The sequence below is a fragment of the Carettochelys insculpta genome, chromosome 26 (assembly GCF_033958435.1).
Source record: "Carettochelys insculpta isolate YL-2023 chromosome 26, ASM3395843v1, whole genome shotgun sequence".
Lineage (NCBI taxonomy): Eukaryota > Metazoa > Chordata > Testudines > Carettochelyidae > Carettochelys > Carettochelys insculpta.
Window position 1 is genome coordinate 6,405,743 of NC_134162.1, and position 23,133 is coordinate 6,428,875.

Below are 23,133 nucleotides of genomic sequence, written 5' to 3' on the forward strand. Positions count from 1 at the left end.
CAGGTCACCAGACAGGTGTTCTCAACCTCACCCCACAATCACACCAGGACTGTTCTAGATTTTGACATGGCCCTTCCCCTACACCACCCAAACATTGTGTCACCTTTCCTCTGTGTTTTGTTCTCACTCGAGGGGCAGACGTCCGAGGACTGGCTTTTGGCTGGGACCAGACTCGGCTGAAAGCACTAAAAATGATGCATTTAAAGCAGCATCACAGTAATTACCAACCTCAAGACAGAAGCCGTCATTAGCACAGCAGCAAGAGAGCAATCAGAACGCCTTATAATGGCTGGCTAGAATCGTGGGGAGGAGAGAGTGTCCCCCCCCCCACCCCCAGTACGTGCTGATTCAGGGCCCAGAAGACAAAGCAGGGAACTCAAGCTGGTGCTTTTGGGAGCTCACAGCTGCAACTCACATTAGTTCCATTCAACATCCCAGCTTCATTTTCCACCGGCGTCCTTCCGTTCTGCCATGCCAGAACCGGGCTTTGGGAACGACAGCTGTAGCATTAGGAAATGCCGCAAATAGCCCCCTTCTCTCTTACCAGCTCCCTGCCCGGCATTTCAATCAGCTGATGCTGTGCCAAGGCACTTCTCTCTAGTCCTTTGGTCCTGTCCCTCTGCCAAGAGCATTTCAGAGAAGCCTGGATTCTCAGCTGGCTGCTTCCCCTCTGGGCATTTGTAAGGTACAAAGCCTGGGATTCAGTGCCAATGGAAGGTGCCAGAGTCAGAGTCACAGGAACCAGAGTCCTCTCCGTATCCAGGAAGGTACAGGCTGAATCAGAGGACAGAGCTACAAACTCCTCCCTGCCACGCTTTACATGCTGTGCTGCTCATGCAGATTCCACTCCTGACACTGGCTTTGGGCAGGAATGGAACCTGAATGAGCAGCACAGCACGTGAAGTATTCCAGGTAGTGCTACAAGACCACACCACAGGGTGTGTAACTGTGTTCCCAATAAACCCAGGCTTAGATCCTACACCTCTGCACACAAGACCCCAAAAGGATGGTGAAAAAGGTCGGTCGGTCGGTCATTCCCAATAGGTGCTGTAGGAATCTCTGATTTGCATCATCGAAGAAGTGGCAACCCCTTGCACCCAGCTGTCAATCCCAGGAGACACTGAGAATTGCTAAATTCATTTCACATGAAGAAAATTCTGGAGCTGCGAGGCCACAGGAGTCTTTTAGGGGAGGACAATTCTAGCACAAAGAACCTGCACAGGTGCCTTCTGCAAGCTAGTGGACAGACTACCAAGAGACCCACCATAAGCAGCTCACGGAACACGCAGTAGTCACCAGATGTACATGTCCAGTACCTCTGGAAGTTGGGCTTAGAGCCCCAAGAAGCCCCCAGGGACCAAAGAGGCAGGCATCAGACTCCCAATGGGCAAAGCACATTTGGATCCCCCCCGGGAGCCACAGTGGAGCCAACTCAGCTGATTGGTACAGAACATTCAAGGGCTTATGACGACAGCTCTCACACACACAGATGTTCCTTCATTGAGAATATACCAGGCATCAGCATATATCAAATGACAGACTGTGAAAGTGACCCTCAAAGAGGGCCATAAATGGCTGCTTCCTTAGGCACATGCTCTTGCTACAGATGCCCATGAATGGAGTGACTCCAGTTGCTGGAGCTTTTGCTGCCCCACACAGGCCATCTGGTGATTGAAAGGCCAGGAGCTAAACCCTTCAACTCCTTACTGTAGCATCAGGATCATGCCCTGGTGCTATGCACTCCACTTGGGACCCAGGGTCAGAGAAGACAGAAAGTGACTGGCCCAACGTGTCAGTCCTTGGGATTTCTCCCAACCCTGGGCCCAAGAGGAGCTGAAAGCACTCAGCACGATCACACCCATACTGTTAAGTGCACATTAACTTCTGCAGTTTGTTTCCCATGGCAGAGAAAAAGGAATAGGAACCACATCCTTCACCTAATGGTTAGTGCCTCACCCCACACATGGAAATGCAGCTAACGGGACCAACACACAAACCCTTATGTCCTCACTACATCAGCTGGAATGTGCTCATCAAAACCTGCAGCAGCATTTTCCTGCATGACCTGAGAGGTAAAAGAGCAGTTCGCAAATCTCTCATCAATACATGCAGCTGGCTGCAAGTTTGAGCTCCCTCATGCTTTCCCCGCGCTCCAGCTTTTGAGTTGTTCTGGACCAGCAAGGTTGTTTTTCCCCACACTCGGGCATCTCTGATGCAAGCCTTTACACTTCGGGACACACAACCAGTCAAAAGAGGAACAGGAACTAGAGGCACAGCTCAGGGTTTTGACTGGCAACAGATACAGTGGGGCCAAGGTGCACGTCTCAGATGCAGATCTGAAGTTCTCAGCATGCAGTCAGAGTGGGAGTGTTTGGATCTGTACCACTTCAAGTAACAAGCTTGCACTCACGTGAAGAAATAGTGCTTGGGCCCCTAACCAAAGCCACCTCAGACACCCAACTACAAGGTGCAATTTTTGTGCCAAAGTAACGAGCGGGGAAACATTCAGAAAAGGCAATTCCACTGACATTTGAAAGCTAGAAGTAACATTCAGCCCTTCTCAGAGGCCCCAGTGGATCACAGTTCACAAACACACACTTTTGCTTTTCATAACAAAGGTTCCCACACTTACGTTTAAAACCTACTTTAAAAAAATGGATGCACATCTCTGAAACCACTCTCGAAATTTACAAACCACAGGAAACATTTCAACCCAATAAACCTATCAAATATTGACACTCAGGGCGGTTATTTTTGTGACACCCTTTCACTGATGACTAGGAGAAATTGTAGCACTTTTGAGAGAACAGGCAGGTCTGTACTCGCTTTCCATCTGTGCCTGGATACCATCCCTGGAAAACTTTTCAGCACCCGAGCTCTTGGTGAGCTCTCAGATCCGCAGGAGCATCAGTAGTTTATTTAAAAAAGGAGATTACTTCTGATGCAGACTTGGGTATAGTTCTCACAAAGACAGAGTGGGAGCGAGAGGAGAAGGGGACAAGCAAAGGCAAGCTGGCCGAGAAAACATCCTGGCAGTCGCTGATTGATAGTGTTCCATGCAGACCTATCAGGCAGCCAGCAACACAATGACTCACCCTCAGCTGGGAGAACCGTGGTGGTTTCTGGGGCGGCTCTTCATATGGTCTGTCTGCCAAGGAGGCAATGATTCGCTTCCGATGGCCAAGCAGATTCACCTTCAGCACCTGCAGGCAAGAGGAAAGGTTAGCTCAGTTCCACAAGGATGGGCAAAGATTTTGATATCCCCTGAGCATGTCAGGCAAGGCTGTATCTTCCAGCCAAGCAGCTGCCAGTTTGACTGAAATTAGGAACTGCCCCACTGCTGGGCTTGCCCTCACCACAGTGAGGTTGTTCAGCCTCTCTGCTTTGCAGCTTAGTGTCATTTCTTCTCTGTTTCATCCCAAAACAGGCAAATTTGATACTGCATGAAGTACACTCCCTAATTCAGTGCAAATGCACAGATTCTCACTGGCAAGCTGCAGCGTGATCCATCAACGCCCACCAGTGACTGCTGAGCTCAGTCTGCATTAATCCCAGGTAACAGCTGGGGAAACCAAGGGCCAGAGAGGTTAAGTGACACACACCAAGGTCACACAAAAATTAGCATCACAGCTGAGATCAGAGCAGGGGAGTTGCTGGATTTCAACCCCATGCTTAAGCCGCTAGGTCAGGCTGCCTGATACTGCAACTGAATACAAATAACGCTTGTTGACTTTTGCAGGGTGAAAACCTTGAAGTACAGCACTGCAGCAGACATGTTATATTTCAATTAGACAAAGGTTTATTTAATCTTGGGACTATGGAAGAACCAGTGCCATGAAATAGAGGGAAAGGAAAAGAAACAGAATAGACCCATTACAGTCAGTACCCTCTCATTCACAACCAAGAACAGATTTACCTATTCACAAGCTCTCCCCGAGTTAAGTCCTACTCGGGTATCTTTCTAATCCCTGCATATTGGCACTATGTACATGTCAGCAAAGATCGTTTCTGGCTGTTCCCAGACTGCCTTCACTACTGTGTTGCCACTGCTGCTTGCTTTCTTCTCATCTACGCCAACTCCACCACTCGGACTAACTGGGCTGTTTTAACCCCAGGCTCACCTGCCGCCAGGAGTCACAAAGACAGCACACCGTGCTCTTAAGAGTGAGCTCGCTTACCTCTGAGTTTGATATTTCAGTCCTTTCAAATGGCAACAGCACTGGGACACATAATCAGCCTACAGGAGTGCCGATTCTCCTTGCGTCTTCATATGCAACAGGTGCTCTAGCATTGCTGCACTGAGCTTAACCAACCTCTCTGCAAGTCACACCTGCCTGGGGGGAACTTGTGCAGGGTTATAGCAAAGGCAATGGGAAAACAAGTACCTACATTTACTATTTCAAGCTCCCAGAGGTTTTTCACAGTGTCAATAGAGCTGTAGCCGCTTGACAGGAAGGACTGAATGTAGTCCTGCAGCCCCAAAGAGTCAAGCCAAGCAGGAACTGAAGGCTGGGTGTTCCCATCGCAGCCCAGAGATTTCACCTACAAATGTGAAAACATTAAGGGTTAAAAAGCTCCAGGGATCCCACACCCTACAGTGGCTGCAGTTAAAGCGCCAGGTAATTAAAGAGTTCTAACCGGGATTTGTACGATGACTTCCACACAAAGGTCTCAGAGAATTTTCTAAGAAATAAGCAGCCAGGTCTGTGTTATGCCAATTGGCATGCAGATAAGCAAGGCCCCAGTGTTCACAGGCACATCCAAGGTTGCACAGTGAAAAAACGGGGGAAAACTCCAGGAATTTCCCATGCTGTGCTCACTGGGAAACACTCTCTCCCTTCTGCATTTGCCCTTCAAAACCAAGATCCCCACTGCAGCTTGGGGAACATGTTTGCATGCCAGCCGTATTTGCAACACAGCAAAGCCTGAACTGCAGGCAGTGGTACTTCTGGTGGCGCGCTTCCCTCCACACTAGCGAGCACAGCTTTCCCATCTCATAGCCAGCTCTAGCCTGAGGCGCAGGCTCTGTATGCCATGGACAATGGTAAGTTCTGTGACTCAGTAGTAACTGTTTCATAAGCAACAGGGAGCAGCCAGGTGGGGGAAGGAGAGGCACAATCCAACACATGCACACCAAGAGAAGGCTGCCAGAAAAAGGAGACCCAGGGGACAGTTCCCAATACCAAAGGCTGGAAGAAAAATCTTCTTTTGGTCAATGTTATGCTCACAGAAGTTGCTGTATCAAATAGCCCAGGAGGAGGGAGTCTCTCAGTTATCAGGTGACAGCAAAAGAACAGGCCTTCCCCCAAGCTTCCCCATCCAAAAACCTTTGTCCTGACCTGGAGGGGCACTGCAGAACTGAAGGCCATCCCCAGGGCCCCTTCAGGCCTCAGCATGGCTGTTGTAAGTATCAAAGACTAGTGGTTGGTGCCACAAGTGCAGGTGGTTTTTATGAGGAAGCTGCTGCCAGCTACCAACTTTAGAAAGACCTCCTCTGAACTCACTCCTGGTTACTTCACAGCAATGACACGCTGACAGCTTTTCAGTGCTAGAAGGTACCAATGTAGTATCCAGCAGTGCCACTCTGGAGCAGGGTGTGGAACTAACTGGAAAAAAGGAACAGCCTGGCAGGAAGAAGAGCTGACAATGTTCTCATCTACTTACTTACAAAGGCCTCTCACATCCCACCCATCTCGGGCTCAGACAACTGACTGGGTCTGTCTGCCCTTTGGGACCACACCCTAAAACTAAGTTCTCCCTTCGACTCCTGGGCATATTTTCCTCTAACAAATGGAGCTGGAGACTCGCTCTATTTATTTTGTTCCGGCGCTAGCAGAAGGCATCCTGCTGCCCACAGCCTCAGCGATGCTCTGTTCCAAGTGCCTGAAATAGCCCTCATGACATGCCACTGGCACAGATAAGGCAGCATCCAATTTCACACTGCTGCCCTGGCAGAGGTCTGAGAAATCCAAAGGAAGATGGCCTCGTTTGAGCACATGAGCTAGGTTAGGGTGTCGGTGCAAATTCAAGCTGGGTGACGGGACCTTTGGCTGTAACTAGAAGTGATGGCATGAGGCTACACTGAGCACTGGCTGAGTGTGAGACAAGGATGGCAGTCAGGCCAAGGGCAGCTGTTACCCTTCTTCAATTTCTCTGGCCAAAACAGATAACGCAGCAATTAGACATCAGCACAGCGGGAGAAAGCTCTGGAAGAGTCAAACACTGAATGAAATTCACCATGCCCCTGTCCGGGACTTTAGCTGGAAGCGGCAGCACACCCAAAACAGGACGCTCAGAAACCCATCTACGGAACACCGGTGAATACACCGGCACTTCTTGCCAGGGTGATGCCTTGTACCTCCCTAGCATTAGGAGGCTATTTGCATGAGTCCTTTATACAAGGTCTCCACAACCCATGAAGAGCTGTACTTACACCATGTCAACATGCAGGGCAAGCTCTCAGCAACTAGAGGGGAAAGCAGAGCTCCCTGCAGTGAAGGGAGGTTGCCCCTTGCCACATCTGCGTACTCTCAGGATTCTGAGGTGCAGTTCCAAGGAGTCTGGTGGTCTGGAGCAGACACTCAGCCCTGTAAGCTGCACGGTTCTGGTGGCTCCTTAGCGTCCAGACGTGCCAACCGAAACCCAGTCAGCTCAGCAGAGGAAAAACACCTCTGCTTCTCCTCAAACTAAAAACCCAATGTACTGTCCCCCTGCTAGCCACTCCTCATTCTGGTGGACGACGGCATCTTACAGTCCTTTTCTCAGGAGTTTTCTTCCAGGAAGTAGCTCTCCCAAGTCAGGGACCGTCTCTACAGCAGCATGGGTGGCGTTAGACGCTCTCCTTCTGCATTGTGGCCCTCCTCACCCCAGCAACTCTCTCCCCATTTGGCTAACTGCAGCACCCCACCCCACCTCCCATGGGGCAGCGACTCAGTGTTGCATGTGGCTATGAATGCAACTGTCACCTTGGGAAGGGGACGGGCAGCCTGGAGAAGTTTCCTGCGGTGCTGCGGGTCACTAATCCCAATCTCCCGAAGGTCCTGATCTTCCATTACATTACAGCCCTGTGGAAAGAACAAGAGAGAGAGAGAGAGACGTGGGAGCCTAGTGCAGCAGCAGGGTTAGCTGCTGAAGTAGGAACTCTGGATGCCACAGCTGCTTTCCCCTATGCCAGACACACACCTGCCCCACTCTGCTGCCAGAGGAACCAGAGAAAGCAGAAAACTCCTTATCTCACTCTGGAGCAGGGGAACACGCAGGAAGGTCACCGGAGTAACTCCAGCAGGGCAGAGCAATAAAACACATTGACTGAACAGGTGTCATCTGTAGCCCCTTGTAGGCCCCATCATCATCATCTGTGGGCTTCGGTTGGATTTCCATAAGATGCCTCTCCCAGGCTGTTACCAGGATCTCTTTTAGCAGCTGGCAGCCAGAAGTACTGCAGCTCTTGTGCGCCCTCCCCATCTGCCCCAACCGTTCCAGACAGCTTCCCCATTCGGGGGGGTTTCTTAGCTTCACATACTTACTATGGGGCCCACCACCTGCTGCAAGCAGGCAGCCTAGGCAGAAGTGAAGCCAGTCACCCCGCATATTGATGGGTTAATTCTGGAACATGCCCTGTGCCTGCTGAGGCAATTAAATGAGGCAGGATGAATGCAGCTACCTCCTCCCTTCTCCCCTCTCTGTTCCATAGCATCTCTTAGCAGCTGATAGATTTTAGGGACCTTCCCGTTTCTGAATGCAGATGCTTTTATCACCCATTTCCTTGATCACAGCTTAGCAATGCAAATCTCCCCTCTGCACAAACAACCCCTTCTGGCAGCTGCTTGCTGCCCGGTGCTGACAGGCAAGAGATGCTCAGCTCTGCCCAGGCTCCCTTGAGAGCCAGAGAGAATAAATTGAATTTATTTTTGTGAGAGCTGGAGATCCAGAGAAGGTCAGTATTTCTGTCATCTATCATCCGTCTCCATGGGGACAGAGGCAACCCACCCCTCCCCAGGGCAGAGGCTTTCATCGTTAGATGCCACTTTACAAAACTCATTATCTCAGCGTGATGCGAGAGTGAGCCCATGCACACTGTACTTCCTTTACTGATCAGATCGCCATGCAGATCTCCAGTTATTCCTGGCGCACGCCCCTGTAAGGCCAGCTGTGTCTGCCCATCAGTGAAAGACCATGCCTAACAGCTGCTTGACTGGCTGTACCCAGTTAACACCACTGGCTTATGCTGCAAGAGTGCCTGAACACCCCAGTGAAGGTCAGGTCCCCATTATGCTAAGTGCTGTACCTCACCAGATAACGAGAGCCCAACTTCAGCTGCAGACATGCTTCCCCCACTGCCGAGATGGCCACAGATTAGAGGCGAATGGCAAGGGCTAACAATTGCTGCTTATCAGCATAAAATAAATCTACCTCAAGCTGGCTGCAGTGTTGCTGAAAGGGCAGCTGGGCTGTGGGAAGAGGGGCCCACATAGCGCAGGGAACTGTAAGGGAACAGGGGACTGAAAAGCTTCGTCAAAGCCATGGAATAAAAAAGGCCCTTTATGGCATCTTAGTTGTCTCATCCGATAGGAGGAACTGTCTTCACAGCACAAGGATACATAACATAGCACCACCATTGTTTAAAACATTAAAAACAGAATGTCAACATAGCAAGTCAGTCAGTGCGGAGGCCAATCAGCAGAACACAGGTATGCTTCCCAGGGGCTCAGCACATGGCCATACCCTGCAAGTGTTTGTTCTGGGACAGGGCATTTGTCTACCAACATGATCCTCTCCCCCTCATTAGTCCACAGCATGTTTTAGCTGTCTGTAGGTCTCAGCGCACATGCCTGCACAGGCAGATTTCTTCAGGGTAGAGCCAGCTTGGCAGGAATCTTGATCTTTGCAAAGAGCCCTTAAAAGCTAAATTCACTGAATGCCCTTTGGCAGCTGCCAAGCTATAAAAATCTAGAGGCTCAGGAGCCAAGTGACCCTCTTCTAGCTCATGGCACTGGCCAGAGCGTTCTCCCACATCACACGGCAGCAGCCACTGGTCCTGCATGATGAAGTCTTCCACCCCTTCCCCATGGCATATAACAGCAGAGTACTGACAGAAGATCCACACATGTAACAATGAAGAGCGGGTGCAGTCCAGCGTGTTTGTACTTCAGAGAGCACTGCTCAGATGAAGCTCCAGAGGATTATTTAACTAACAGCAAGTGTGGTGGATTAAGAGAGAGTGACTATAGAACAGGTTCTGACTCCCATACCATCCCCAGTTTTGACTCCTGTCCTGCAGTGGCTAAAGGGATGATGAACATCCTCCTGCTTCCATCTACAGCAGGAGAGAAAGCTTGAGGAAATGCAGGTGAAGCAGACAGCCACAGAACCAGAGCAGTTGGGTGCGAGAGCTGTTTAAAACAGTGGCAGGAGCTTCTTCCAGAGAGCCTCTAGTTTACCCAGGACCATACCTTCCACACTTTACACAGGTCAATTTCTAAAGACCCTGACATTCAAATCTATGATACCAGCTGTTGCTTCCAACCTGGAGTTCTCATGCCTTTCTTTTGGGGGCACAGCAGGAGTACAAAGGCGTAGTCTTCAGGGTCTTGGCTTTTCAAAGCTAGTTACCCTTTGGAAAGCTAAGACATCAGAGACTTGGCAGCAAGAGCTCTACGCAGCACCCTGGTTTGGTTACAGATTTATAGGTTACATTAAAATCCTTCTGGGCCAATCTACATACTAAGGGGACTTGACAAGTAGAGAGAGCATGTAACAGTGCCAAAAGAATCATCATGGTCTTTCCTGTAAGTGATCCTCAGCTTACAGGAGTGTCCTTCACACCCATCCAGATTCCAGCTCTCATAAAAAAAAAAAAAAAATCTGCCATTAAGGGAGACAATTAAGCACAAATGAACGAGCTGCTCCTCTTCAGTCTCCCAACTGTCTATGGCAATGTGTTATCCAGAGGGAAACCAGGAACTTGCTGTAAAGATACAAAGCTGATGGCTTCAGGATCACCTGCCTCACCTTCCCTTTCCATCCCCCCCATCTCCCCAATTTCCTTTCCATGATTGCTAAGCTATCCATCTTCACGTCTCCCATCCTGTTCTCTCCCAGCTTCTGCCTAGCCTTCTCCGATGATAGGTATAATCCTTCTGCTTCACTCTCCAGTGCAAAGTCCAACCCAGGCTCACTTCCTACGTGAAAATCCTCTAAGCACCTCTGAAGGAAGTCCCGTGACCACTCCACTTCTACTACAAACTATTCTCCTTAAGTTCTAAAACATGCCCTGCTGCATCTCTGTTTTCACTCACTCCCACAAGTCCAGCAACTCCGCACTACAACCTTCCCCAAGTGAGACTCACCCGAGCACACCTGAGAGAAATTCAACAAGTTCAGCTGTGGCCTCACTCTCTCTGCTCTAGCATTCCCAGCGCTTTCTTCCAGCTCACCCTCGTAGCTCTCACTTGTGCTCTCACCCCTTTCTCCTTTGCCATCTCTTCTTCCTCAGCTCAATTACATTTAAAAGTAATCCAGTAAATGTCATAATTAAACTTAACCAGGTTTTATTTGCTTATTAATCATAGAATCCTAGGTCTGGAAGAGATCCCAATCTTGGCAGGTCATCAAGTCCAGTCTCCTGTCCAAAGCAGGATCAACCCCAAGTAAATCATCCCAGCCAGGACTTCAAAACCTCTCGGGATGGAGATTCCACCACTTCTTTACCTAATGCATTCCAGTGCTTCACCACCCTCCTGGTGAAAACTTTCCTTAATTGCCAACCTACACCTCCCCCACTGTACCTTGAGACCATTGCTCTTTGTTCTGCCATTGCTCACTACTGAGAACAGTCTCTCTCCACCCTCTTTGGATCCCCTATTCAGGGAGTTGAAGGCTACCATCAAATGGCCCTTCCCTCTTCTGCAAACTAAATAATTCCAAATCCCTCAGCCTCTCCATCCTAGACTATGTGCACCAGCCCCCTAATCATTTTGGTTGCCCTCTGCTGGACCCTCTCCAGTGCATCCACATCTCTTCTACACTGCAGGGCCCAGAACTGGATGCAATACTCCTGATGTGGTGTTATGAATCAAGTGTGATCCTTCGTGCAGTTTGGTCACAGGTCATAGGGAAGAAGTCACACAAATGACTTGCTAGAGACAACACAGCAAATAAACAGCGCCTGAAATAGGAATCCCATCTCCATCTGCTACAGCTGGTTCTTCTGAGGACTGTTCTAGACCATTACTGGGACAAGGCTGGCAATAGCCTCTTCTATAACTCTCCTGCATTGCTTCTACCATTCCCCTTGCCCACAGAAGGAGTTTCCTCCAGCTGCAGGCCAGAAATGCCAATTATAAAGAACTCCTCCCAGGAAAACCATGCTTCTGACTTCATTCATGGTAACACGCACTCATCTTACCAACTCCTCCAGGCTTTATGGCACAAACACTTCAATGCTGCACTTGGACCCTAACGGGCCTGAAAGCCTGATCTCTATGGCAGGAGCCCAGCCCATCACCTTGCCCAGTTCTCCCAAACCAAACAGGCTAACTCCATTGCACCATCAGGGACCAACAGTCTAAGTATGGCTTGTTTAGCAACTGTTCCTAGGATAAGCCTGCTTGCATGAGTATCAAATTTTGATACAGGACCATGAGGTGTATCTGAAACTCCCTCTCCAATCAGCTTTCGTTACCGAACCTCTGGAAATCTTCTCTTGCCGGACAGAAGTAGAATGTCACTCAGTGGCCAGGCCTACTTCCCAGCTCTAGGTTTTACTGATCAACGTGAAATGTATCACTTCTGCGCCTGACATAAAAAGCATGAACTGAGCTGAGGAGAGGGGGAGGCTCTGCTATTACAGCATTTTCCTGGCACTAATGTACAAGACAGAGCCAAGAGATCACGGCCCTGGTCTTTGCTTCACTCTTCTCTGCAGAGAAGCGGGGACAACCCTTCTGATGCAGCGGGGGCTCAGCCTAACCTCAATGTCTGAAGTGCTTTGAGCTCCTCTAATGGAAGCAACAGGCAAGTCCCAAGTGCGAGCAACGGAACAACAGAAACACCGCCTTCACATCAAAGACAATGCAAAAAAAAAAAAAAAAAAAAAAATGTCCACTGTTTTCTGTGGTGAGGTAACACTGGTATAGGTAGGCAGAGGGGGGGGGGGGTGTATGTACATACATGTACACACACGCACCCCCCCCCGTGGAGTTTGAACTATGGAAACAAGCCACTGATGACAGCATCTTTACTTTTAAACCATCTCATCAACTGAGATGCTGTCTTTTTTCTTGTTTCCTCAGCCACAGAGGAATAAGTCTTATTTATGGTCGTGCTTACAGCTTCCTAATACTTTCAAAACAGAAGGAAGCAGACCCTGCCCTGGAGTGTACTTGCTAAGGAGATGCTAATCTCTGATCCTGTTACAGTGAGTCACTGATTATGTGCCTGACCTGCCTATGGAAGTAAAAGCTTTACAACAGGGTCTGCTTCAGTCACGCTTGATTTATTGTCTGCAAATCTTCGGGTCTCTCATTGGAAAAGCACAAAGGCAAAAACCACACTGTGCCAAGGCAGCCTCCACATGCTACTTAGTGATCCCCAGGTTAAATGGTAATAGCGAGCCTGCTGAAATCTGCGTGCATTTCTCCTCCAACAGGGAGCTCTGCAGGCACCTAACTGACCAGCTTTTACATGCTGCGTCTTACACACAGTCCGGCCTCATTCCTTCCTCTCTCTCCAGCCAATGCAAGGCCTAAGGCAAAGAGTTCTGCATCAGACATGTAGCCTCTTGCAGCCAGCAGAGCAGTTTAATGAGTCCCAGCTGCTCAGCTAAATTCTCTCGAACGTGAGCTCTGCTTCTGTTCGCAAGCCTGCACTCCAAAGACTGGTGCTGGATGGCAGGGCAGACCGGACAGAGGGGATGCCCAGCTGTTAAAACAGAAGCTGAGGAACCTCACTGTAATTTTGCCAGATTGAAGAGGATTCAGCAATCAGGAGAAGCAACCTGGTCCAGTCATTACAGGAATCCAAGCAACCTCTTCCCTTGAATCTTCATTTGAGCAGGGCTACTTCACTTGAAGCAGCACAGGAAACCCTGCATTGTCCAGATCTCTACTACTGGAGTTACTGATTCAATTTCTGCAGAGAGTTGCATGGCTGCTTGACTAGTTCCCCACCCAAGATACTAGACATCCACTTGCTCACAGACCAGCAAGAACAGTAACTACCCCCAATCTCAGGTCATGACATAACCCCTAGACTTACCCCTTTGTCACTTCTTTTTTTAGAGAGAGACAGACATGAGGAAACCCTGTTGGGGAAATCATTTCCATTACTTTTTAGATGGAAACTTGACAGACTATGCATTTAGCAATGGGAAAAGATGCGGGATGACTGTCCTGGAGACCTCCACTTATTCTTGGTGCAACACAGACTGGAAGGTGGCAAAGTGAGCTTCCACCAACCATCCCACCAGCATGGTTCAATTTCGACCCAGAAGGAGAGTTTAGACTCCATGGCCCTTGCCGAGACTCCCAAAGGAGAAAATTACCACCAGAAACAGAGGTGTTCATGATCTGTTGTGAGTTTTTAGTGACCTCTTTTCTGGGATTTAAACCACCAATAGCAAACTCATTCCACATGGCCCATAACGCTAGGTCTGAAGTCTATAGCTGCTTTTTGCTTGCCCACAGCTGGAGATTCATGCAACTCTACTAAACCTAATGAGCACCAAACAGCCAGCAGCTAAAGGGGGAGGAAGGTGGCGGTGTGAGAAGTCATCTGAAATTCCAACCTTGCCACCTCCAAAGATCCTGACGTTGGGGAACTGTGTGCCAGCCGAAACTGCACTGCCTCTCCCCCAGTGGGGCAGGAGGGTCAATGCAAGTACTTTCATCTCTGCTATGCACACCCAGACCTGAGTATGTCTGCTACATCCCTTCTGGGCAGCCAGGGGACAGACCCCCCCCGCACAGCACCGCGACCTGACTCTAGAGCTCCAAGCCAGCCACACTTAAGTAACCAACTTAAGTACTTTGCACAACCAACAGTTTCTAGTGGAGCAGCAGCACTGACACGCCCAGCAAAAAAATTTGAAGAGCATCTCTAAGCTCTGCCATATGCGCTGCTATTTCCTTCTGCCGCCTGGTTCATAAAAACTGTTGGCTTGCCGGGTCCAACCAAGTCTTACAAGGCAGCACTCCGAGCATAAGGGAAGTAACTGAATTTAGAAGGATTAGATGAAGGGAAGCTCTTTCAGGGAGTGTGACAATACCGCATTTCAGTTCAGAAATAAATAGTCTGCCCCAGTAGCCATGAGAGAGTAAAGCCAGACTTGCCAGCAAGCTGTGAAAGCTGCACATTTGGCCTCATGCAATCATGCTGCACCTGTGCATTACAGGTGCACAAACCCATTCAAGCACGGAACATTCTCACAGTGGTAACAGCATCCCTCTGTCCCCCATCTTCAAATGGGAAAAGCAGCATCTACCTGCTGTGCAGGAAAGCAGCGGGGCTTTACGCTCAGAGTAGAAGCGTCAAGTACTACTGCCCCTTGCTCGACAGGATAAAAACCGCCTCACCTTTGTTAACTGGCAACTTGTCCCAGAAACGAGCACACATTTTAATCACTCCATGACTTTTCACCAAAAACTTTCCCAGCTTTGAACAGACACCAGCACTAGCCCCCATTTTACAGATGGAGGAAAAGAAAAGAGCTTGGTTTTTCACAAAGGCTCAACATGCCTGTTTCCAAATGACTGCGGAGCTAAAGACTCCGCACCTCTGAAAAATCAGACCTTGAATGGTTTACCTGTAGTCCTGCAACATACCAGTGGCAGTGTCACAACTAGAACCAAAAAGCTCTGGTGCCTACAGCCCTGCTCTAGCCACTAGGACACACGCCTGCACATTTTCTACACCCTGCTTTTCTCCTCAACTACTTCCTTTTTGCAGTGCGCATCAAGAAGTGCTGCTACAGAAAGTCTGATATTAAAAAATTTGCCACCAACAAGCTGAGGTTAGTGCTACTGAATGCACACAGTGGATTTTGATGCACTAAGTGGGTGGACTCCAACTGGCACTTCAGACTATAATTCCATTCAATTCATTAGCAGCTCTGGGGCCCACAAGCCTTAAAAATGCCATTAAAGCAGCAGTTAATTTTTTGCTCCCCTCAGTAAAATTGCCTGAAGTTGACAACCATGACTAATTCCTTCCGTCACCACTATAACAATCCCAGCATACATGGGCAAAAAATTCAGCAAAAATGAAGTGGCTGCATTTTGCTTTCAGCTCTGTTACGGGGCTCTGTGCATTAGCCATGCTGCAATCAACACTGAATAACTAAGGTCCGCTGTTGTGCTTTCAACACCACGTTTCCTTTCCCGCAGGCATCCTAAACTGCAGCAGCTCTAGACATCAACAGGTAAAGCAGGGGAGAGAAATCAAACAAAGCGGAAGGTCAAACTTGCCGCAAGTTGGACAGAGAAATGCTTCTTTCTGCTGCCCTGATCCTGCCACAGGTGGAACCTCCTCAGTCGCCAGTTTCAGTAGACATTGATGGAGTTCAGCACCAAGCAAGATTGGGCCTGGGATAAAAAGTTCCCTGGGCTTGAGTAAGCTAAATACAAACCACTCTGCACCTTCACTTCACCAACCAATCGAAAGCCTTCAGACTGAGCACAACTACAATAAATGTCTTAGTGAACAGCCCACAAACACTTCGCTGTTCTTCATGCAGGGATTCAACTCCTCATATGCTCTTTGGGGCTGGTTGAGTTTGATCTGCGTGAAGCACGGAACACAGCAGGGTCACAGCACAAGACGGGGGCTCCTATGAACCACCACAGAGGTCATGTCTTCTCTGATGTACAGGTTGTTGGTATAAGAGCATGTAAACCTCCAGAAAACTGCGTCCCTAAGATCCTTCTGCTATTGTGCCCATTTGCTGCACAGGAGCTCTCGGTACACAATTGCTTCCCTTGCAATACCACTCCATTTCCTGGACAAAGGCCATAAAAGCTGTGCTCAAGATGCTAATTGTGGTATTGCTGGAGCTGCTTTTCCAGCAGCTTGCACAAAAAGCTCTTCTTACGGCTCAGTGCCATCATATTACTATGCCCAAGTGCTTGTCCACCATTCAGTCATGGGCTGAGTGAGTCATGCTGTTCCCTCCGGGGGATGGGCCACACCACACCAGCTAAGAGAAAAGCTAAACTGACTAGCTAAGCTGCACTCTGAGCCTGCTAAAGAGTTGTCAGAAAGATAGCACTTGACACCATGAATTGAAGCTTGCACAGACACCTTTTTGAAGAGCAGTCACGCAGCAGGGAAGAAGCATTCAATTCCATGCATCTCCAAGGCGATTCTGGTGGCCTGGATGAATCCATCTAGCAACCAAGTTCCTCTCCCTCTATGTCAGAGCCCTCCACTGACATCAGGTAGGAAAGCACCTTGCATTCCCATTCAGCAGAAGCATGCTCCCAACACAGAGACAGATACCTCATTACATGAAGGCCTTATCTACAATAGTGATTTGCCCCATTACAGACCTCAGTGGCAAGTCTGCAGTATAACTTCCCCAGTACAAACCCGCAGAGGAGACTGACCAAAAACTGATGTACGTCAGCAAAACTCACTCCTGATTGAAACCAGGACAAGCAGCACAAAAGCAGATCAACACTAATACTGTTTTAAGATGCGTTTCCACTAATGTAACTCTCCAAACAGCTGTAACCAGCTCAAATCCCCAAAGCAGACTGTTCTTCTGCACCTCAAAGCAACAAAACCTTGCATGCACACAAACTCACCGGCAGAGCACTCAGCACAGGATTTTATTGGAATGAACAACTCAAGTCTCCTAGATGACTTTCACAGAATGATGAGCTTCATAACAAATGTAGGAAAAGCTTTAGGCCAACGAGATCTTGGAGTCTGTTAAAAGGCTGGCAGCCGCCCAGTGGGTGCACACTGAGCTTAGGAGCTATATGAGCTAAGAGTGCAAAAAAGACCTGGAATTCCCAGATTTGGGATGTCAGAGGTTGGCTATGGTCCCGAGGGAGATGTGCAGATCTCAGGCATAGCGGAAGATTGCAGCACTGCCTTCTAGCACCCACTCAACTGATTCTTGGAGTGTAGGAGTGGAGGCTCCGTACAAGGTGCATCAGTTTATCCCACACCCGCTCAACAGCGGTGAGTGCCTGTTCCAAGCAATTTGCCAGGCCGTCTGGCATGTGCATTCTAAAGGGAAAGCAGCCTGGCAGACCTATTCAGTAAGCCTGCATTTCAGCTCTTCTCTGTTAGCATCAAGCCAGCACCTTAGCTCTGAACGCTGCTCACATGTACACAAGGAGAGAGAACAGGAAAAGATGAAGACCAGACACCCCTGTAACAAATCTACCGACAGGCTAATCTGATTTGACACTAAACTACATTTAGTCAAATTAATGTCAGAACTCTCATTTGCGAATACCCTTTTCTTCCCTACCCTCAAATATCTACTACTTTCCTCTAATTAAAAAAAACAAAATATTTGCAGGAGCCCAAGGCCCTACATGAGAAGAACACATTACAGTTTCAGATGCTCTTTTGTTGAATCATGGTTAGGTGTTTTCTTCACATTCTCCAGAAATCCAAGCCTGCGCACGAACAAAACAAGGCTATGCTTTCCATTTAATTAACTTCCTTCATGAGATCCTAATATAGTTGCACCGAAAAACAACCACAGTATAAATGTGAAATGATCTGGGAATGGGAGATGTATCACACTGTCAACCTCTCTGGTGGCTTCCGAAGAAAGAAAGAACCTTTCACAATACCTGAGAAAGGCAAGAGACCTACCCAATCAGGCCATGCTGGACATGAAGCTTAAGCGGGGAGGGGGCAGGGGAAGAGATGGAGATTCCTTCCTGACCCCTCTGATTACCTTGTGCCCTGAAGCATGGTATTTGATTATCCCCGAGCAGAGCTACAATCCCCAGTCAAAAACAACTGCTCGGCCCCACTAGTCATCACTGCATGAACGACCAGCGGCTCTCCAATCTCTAATATGTATGGGTATTATCATATGGTACCCTAGCCAGCTCCCCGTATTTGATGTGAAGCAATAACTTATCTAGAAACTCCAAGTTCAGGCAGCTGTTTTCCATCTGGAAATCAGTGGGGCTGGTGATCTCTTGGCTGTAACCATTGATCTTATTTATTAACATTATAATAAGAATGCTGCTTGGCATGCAGATCTGCCTGGTATTCTATTCTATATGCTAGGGCAAGGTCAGCATGCTACATGATTTATGCTCCGCTAGCAGCTGTAATTAGGTTAGCTTATCTATCACACAAGTTTCTAAAATATTTTCTTCTTTGAAGGAAAAAAAGTTCCTGTAGGCTACAAGTCAAGGAAGTACAATTTAAAACAGCAAATTAGGTTAATTTTTAAAACCCTTTCCCAGTAAAGCAAACTGCTCACCAGATCAAACTCCTATACTAAAAAAGTTCAAGTCACAATTCAACTGCCCCAAACCACAAACGTCACAATGAATGGTAACAGAGAGTAAGCTGTGCTAGTCTATACACTATCAAAACAAAAAGCAGTTAAGTAGCACACCTTAAAGACTAGCAAAACAGTTTATTCGGTGAGCTTTCGTGGGACAGACCCACTTCTTCTGACCATAGCCAGACCAGAACAGACTCAATATTTAAGGCACAGAGAACCAAAAACAGTAAGCAAGGAGGACAAATCAGAAAAAGATAATCAAGGTGAGCAAATCAGAGAGTGGAGGGATGGGGGTGGAAGATCAAGAATTAGATTGAGTCAAGTATGCAGACGAGCCCCTATAGTGACTCAAAGTTCACATCACGATTTAAACCATGTGTTAATGTTCCTAATTTGAATATAAATGTCAGTACGTCCGCCTCCCTTTCTACAAAGGAGCGATAATTTCTTTTCAGTAACACACATACCTTGAGGTCATTGACAGAATGCCCCATTCCATTAAAATGTTGACTAACTGGTTCGTGGATCTGGAGTGTTTTGATGTCTGTTTTGTGCCCGTTGACCCTTTGTCTAAGGGAGTTACAAGTCTGTCCAATATACAAAGCATCTGGGCATTGTTCACAATGAAGGGCAACCACAGTGCTTAGGGAGGGGTTGGCAGAAAAAAAGGCCTTCCTCTTAGACTAATTACTCATGCTACTGCACAATAGGAAAAATGAGCCGTCAACACCTTTTACAGCACTGTTTGCACAACTACTGAAATAGAGGTATTCTGAGAACATTGCCTTAGTGGAATAAGAGGTCTTCTCCAGAGACTCACTTGATTCAGTTCATACGGTAGCATGTAAGGGAAAACTCTGGCCTCATTCTGTAAAACAAGGCCAAAAGCCATTTCTGAACATATTCCCCTCTCCTCCTCCGAGTGCAGATTAAGTACTGTCTGGAATATGTGATACTGGAGTACTCTTTTTCAAATCCACCCCGGCAGAAAACCACTCAGGAATAATGTTGATAGTTGCAATCCTGAACAAAAAGAACTATGTTAAACAGACCTACTTTATTTTTTAAAAACCTGCCATTCATGTTACCAACGCTGTGTTCCATTATACTCTCAACTGTTATCCAAGTCTAGTTTAATTTTAATTTTAACATTTCCTTGGTGCGTTTCAATCTAAAACTAGGCAGTGTCACTTTAAAGTTTTCAAAATGCTGCAGTGTTTGGGTTGCAAGCGACAGGGAAATATTTAATGAAACAAGACATGGGAATCTGAGTATTGGGAACATTTTAATTTTGTGAGCCCTGTAACCCAGCAATGGGCTCAACCCTACAGAGGTCACATGTAAAGGCAACATTTCTTGAGGCACAGTGTGCCTTAAAATACCGACTATTCATGACTGTGCCAAGGTCATCTTAAACTGCGCTCACCACAACGTTTTCAGGCCCCGCCCCCTCAGTTTTTCTGGCTATCAGCCGAGAATGAGCTGACAAACTCCCAAGAGGATATAATCATCAGTTTGTCCCAAAAGCAACAGTATTCCTGTGGTGACCATGAGCATACAAAACCTTCCTCCTATTCCAAGCAAGACCCAATTTGGGATTATAAATGACAGGGGCTACACACTGTTTTCTAATTAAGAGAAACAGCAACTGCAGCATTAGTTTGATGAGAAACTTGGAAGAAGAGAGCTTGCTTCAGGCTGTCAGCACAGTGTTCCACTAATGGAATTTGTAGTGTTCCACACAAAAGATTTAAAATAGTGTTGGCCGTCAGCTCAGTGAAAAACTACATCTTAGGTCTATTTACCTACAAAAGTGGGTTTAACTCTGCCACAGAGACTTAGTGTTGCAATGATCACCTAAATGCATGAGTAGTGGAATAGCAGGCATATGCCAAGAATAGGGCAGTGGCATCCGGACCTGTCTGAGTTTGTAGCTACATGGAAAAAAAAATCTCTCGTAGCCGAGAAGAATAATCATATGATTTCAAAAAAAACAAAAACCAAAAAAACCCAAGAGCCTGTTTCTAGATACTGTTGGATAAAAATGCTGACATGGCTCCAAGAAAACCAGACCTCCATTCCACCTCATCTTTTCTGCCCACGCTCCCTGTCTCCTCCTTCCTCTCTCTCCCTAGTCACAAGATGGATGAACTAATCTCTTTTATTGGAAAGAGAAGCTATCAAGCTACACAGAGATCTTCCTCACATCTGGGAAAGGTACTAAAAGGGTCACAGCTAAGTACAAGGTGGAATCAATATCCTATCTTTGCTGAACTCTGAGCTAAGGGACCACTCAAGGTAAATGGCCCGTGAACTTTCCTTTAGTCCTATGACAAAACGGGCAGTTGGCAGGTTACAGATTGCTGTAATACTCCAGAAACCCAACATCATCTCTTAAAACCAAGTTTTGCGTCGGTTCCCACTGAGGATGGCAACTGTGGAAAGTGGTCATTCACATGTGATACACGGTGTCTAATCATTTTCCTGTGCAAGTCAATTTGAGGGCACAGAGATGGGTTTCAGCCCCATACTTGTTCCCGGGGCATTGAATGCACTGGATCAAGTACACTGTGCGATGTGGCAGGCAGATCTACAACTCAAGAATCTTGACAGGTGTTTCACACAAGGCACTGATCTTTGCAGCAGCTGAGACAGGTCTGCAGGTTATGCTTCTTTGGTTCCGGTAATGTCTGGTGCTGCTTTGAACTGGTGTGTTCTGGTCTGTGGGGAGCCTGCTTCTGACAATGAGCATGAAGAGGCCAGAGAGGAAGGGGGTGGATTGTTTTGAAGACCAGACGAGAGGGGTCAGAAAAAGATTTCCTTCAGGACAGGTGTGATGGGTGCCCTAAGTATGGCTATACTGGGTCAGACAAAGGTCCATCTAGCACAGTATTCTCTCTTCCAACAGTGACCAATGTCATGTGCCCCAGAGACAATGGACAGAAGAGGTGACCCAGTGATCCATTCCAAACTTCTGGTAAAGAAGCTAGGGGCACCATCCCTGCCCATCCTGGCTAATACCTATCCTCCATGCACTTATCTAGGTCTCTTTTGAACCCCGTTATCAAGTTGGCCTTCCCAACATCCTTTGTCCAGGAGTTGCACAGGTTCATTGTGCATTGGGTGAAGGAATACTCCCCTTGGTTTGTTTTAAACCTGCTACCTACCAATTTCATTTGGTGATTTCTAGTTCTTCTGTTATGGGAAGGAGTCAATAACTCTTTATTCATTGTTTCCACGCCAGTCATTATTTCATAGTCTGTGTCTAGACTAGTCCCCAGCTTAGAAGGGGGCATGGTAATTAGGGTGTTGGGAGATTACCGCAGTGCATATGCAATACTTCATTAGGCTAAATTTCCCCCACCGCCACTTCAAAGTGTGAAACTGCAAACAGTGCCAGCTTGCATGTAGCCGTGGGTATTTTCAAGTGCCTGCACTCCTCCAAAGTCCCTTTACTCAAAATGTTGAGGCATCGAGGGAGTTCGAAGTGTCGGCTAGCATGTAGCTGCAGGTACTCCAAAGTAGCTTCACGGGAGATGTAGCCTAATGAATTACTGCATATGCACCGCAGCACTTGATTAGTCATCTCCCCACACCCTAATTACCATGCCCCCTTTGAAGTTGGGGGCTAGTCTAGACACAACCATAGATATCTATTGTATCTCCTCTTAGCAATCTCTTTTCCAAGTCCCAGTCTTATTAACCTCTCTTCACCTGGCAGCCATTACCCTAACCCTCAATTATTTTTCTTCCCTTCTTTGAACTTTATACAATGCCCAGCTATCTTTTTTGAGATGAGGCAACAACATGATTCTATAAGCCCTGACATATCTTCAGTATGGCAACGTCTACACTACAGCAATCTTTCGGAAGACATTTTTCTGGAAGATGTCTTCTAAATAAACTTCTTTTGAAAGAGCGTGTACACACACATGCACACACTCACTCCGCTCTTTTGATATAGAGCGTCCACATGGCTCTTTCAAAAGAACAGGCCAAGAATCGAAAAATCTGGTGCCATGACGACTGCTCTTTTGAGAAAAAGGCCCTCAGGGCATCTACACACGTTTTTTTCCCTGAAAGAATCTTTTGGAAAAAGGCACTCCTCATCTGAGAGAGGAAGAAGGCCACCAGAAAAAGGGCTGTGTGCTTTCTATTTCAGATCAAGAGTGCACTGTGTATGCAGGCAGTCCGTGGGGTCTTCTGGAAAAGCTCTCCCTCTACCTTTTTTTTTTTTTTTTTTTTTTTTTTTGAAAGAACTTGCTAGTGTAGATGCAGCCTATGAGTGGTCTGCCCAGCACAAGATGGGTCTGCTCGCATTCTCTTATTGTGTGTTTGGAAAGCACACAGGAAGTCCTGAAGTGAGTTTGTGGAGAATGAGTTTGTAGCATTTCTCCCGGAGTTGTTTGGGGAAATATCTGATATCTTTAAACTCCTGACGGTACCCAAAACAGCAAAAGGAATCCCATCATAATCCTCAACCACAACTATGTTAGTGAGGCCGACTGATAAATCTCTTGGCACCACCTCTAATGAAGACCTCAAAGACACCCCCAGACCAAAATTCTCCCAGGAATTTAAGGATACATGGGTTCTTTGATACCGTGACTGACATAACTACAACACTGCATACATGTCATTATTCAGGT

General features: G+C 47.5%; 1 protein-coding gene across 12 annotated transcripts in view; it reads right to left on the reverse strand.

Annotated features, from left to right (window-relative positions):
* ANKS1A (ankyrin repeat and sterile alpha motif domain containing 1A) overlaps positions 1 to 23,133 on the reverse strand; it is a 163,668-nt gene that overhangs the window by 15,160 nt on the left and 125,375 nt on the right. For all 12 annotated transcript variants that reach the window (XM_074977233.1, XM_074977224.1, XM_074977225.1 and 9 more), the window contains 3 exons: positions 6,966 to 7,064; positions 4,390 to 4,542; positions 3,096 to 3,203 (listed from right to left, as the gene is read on the reverse strand). In XM_074977233.1, coding sequence (XP_074833334.1) covers positions 3,096 to 3,203; positions 4,390 to 4,542; positions 6,966 to 7,064 — 360 coding nt within the window. The remainder of the gene's footprint in view (positions 1 to 3,095; positions 3,204 to 4,389; positions 4,543 to 6,965; positions 7,065 to 23,133) is intronic.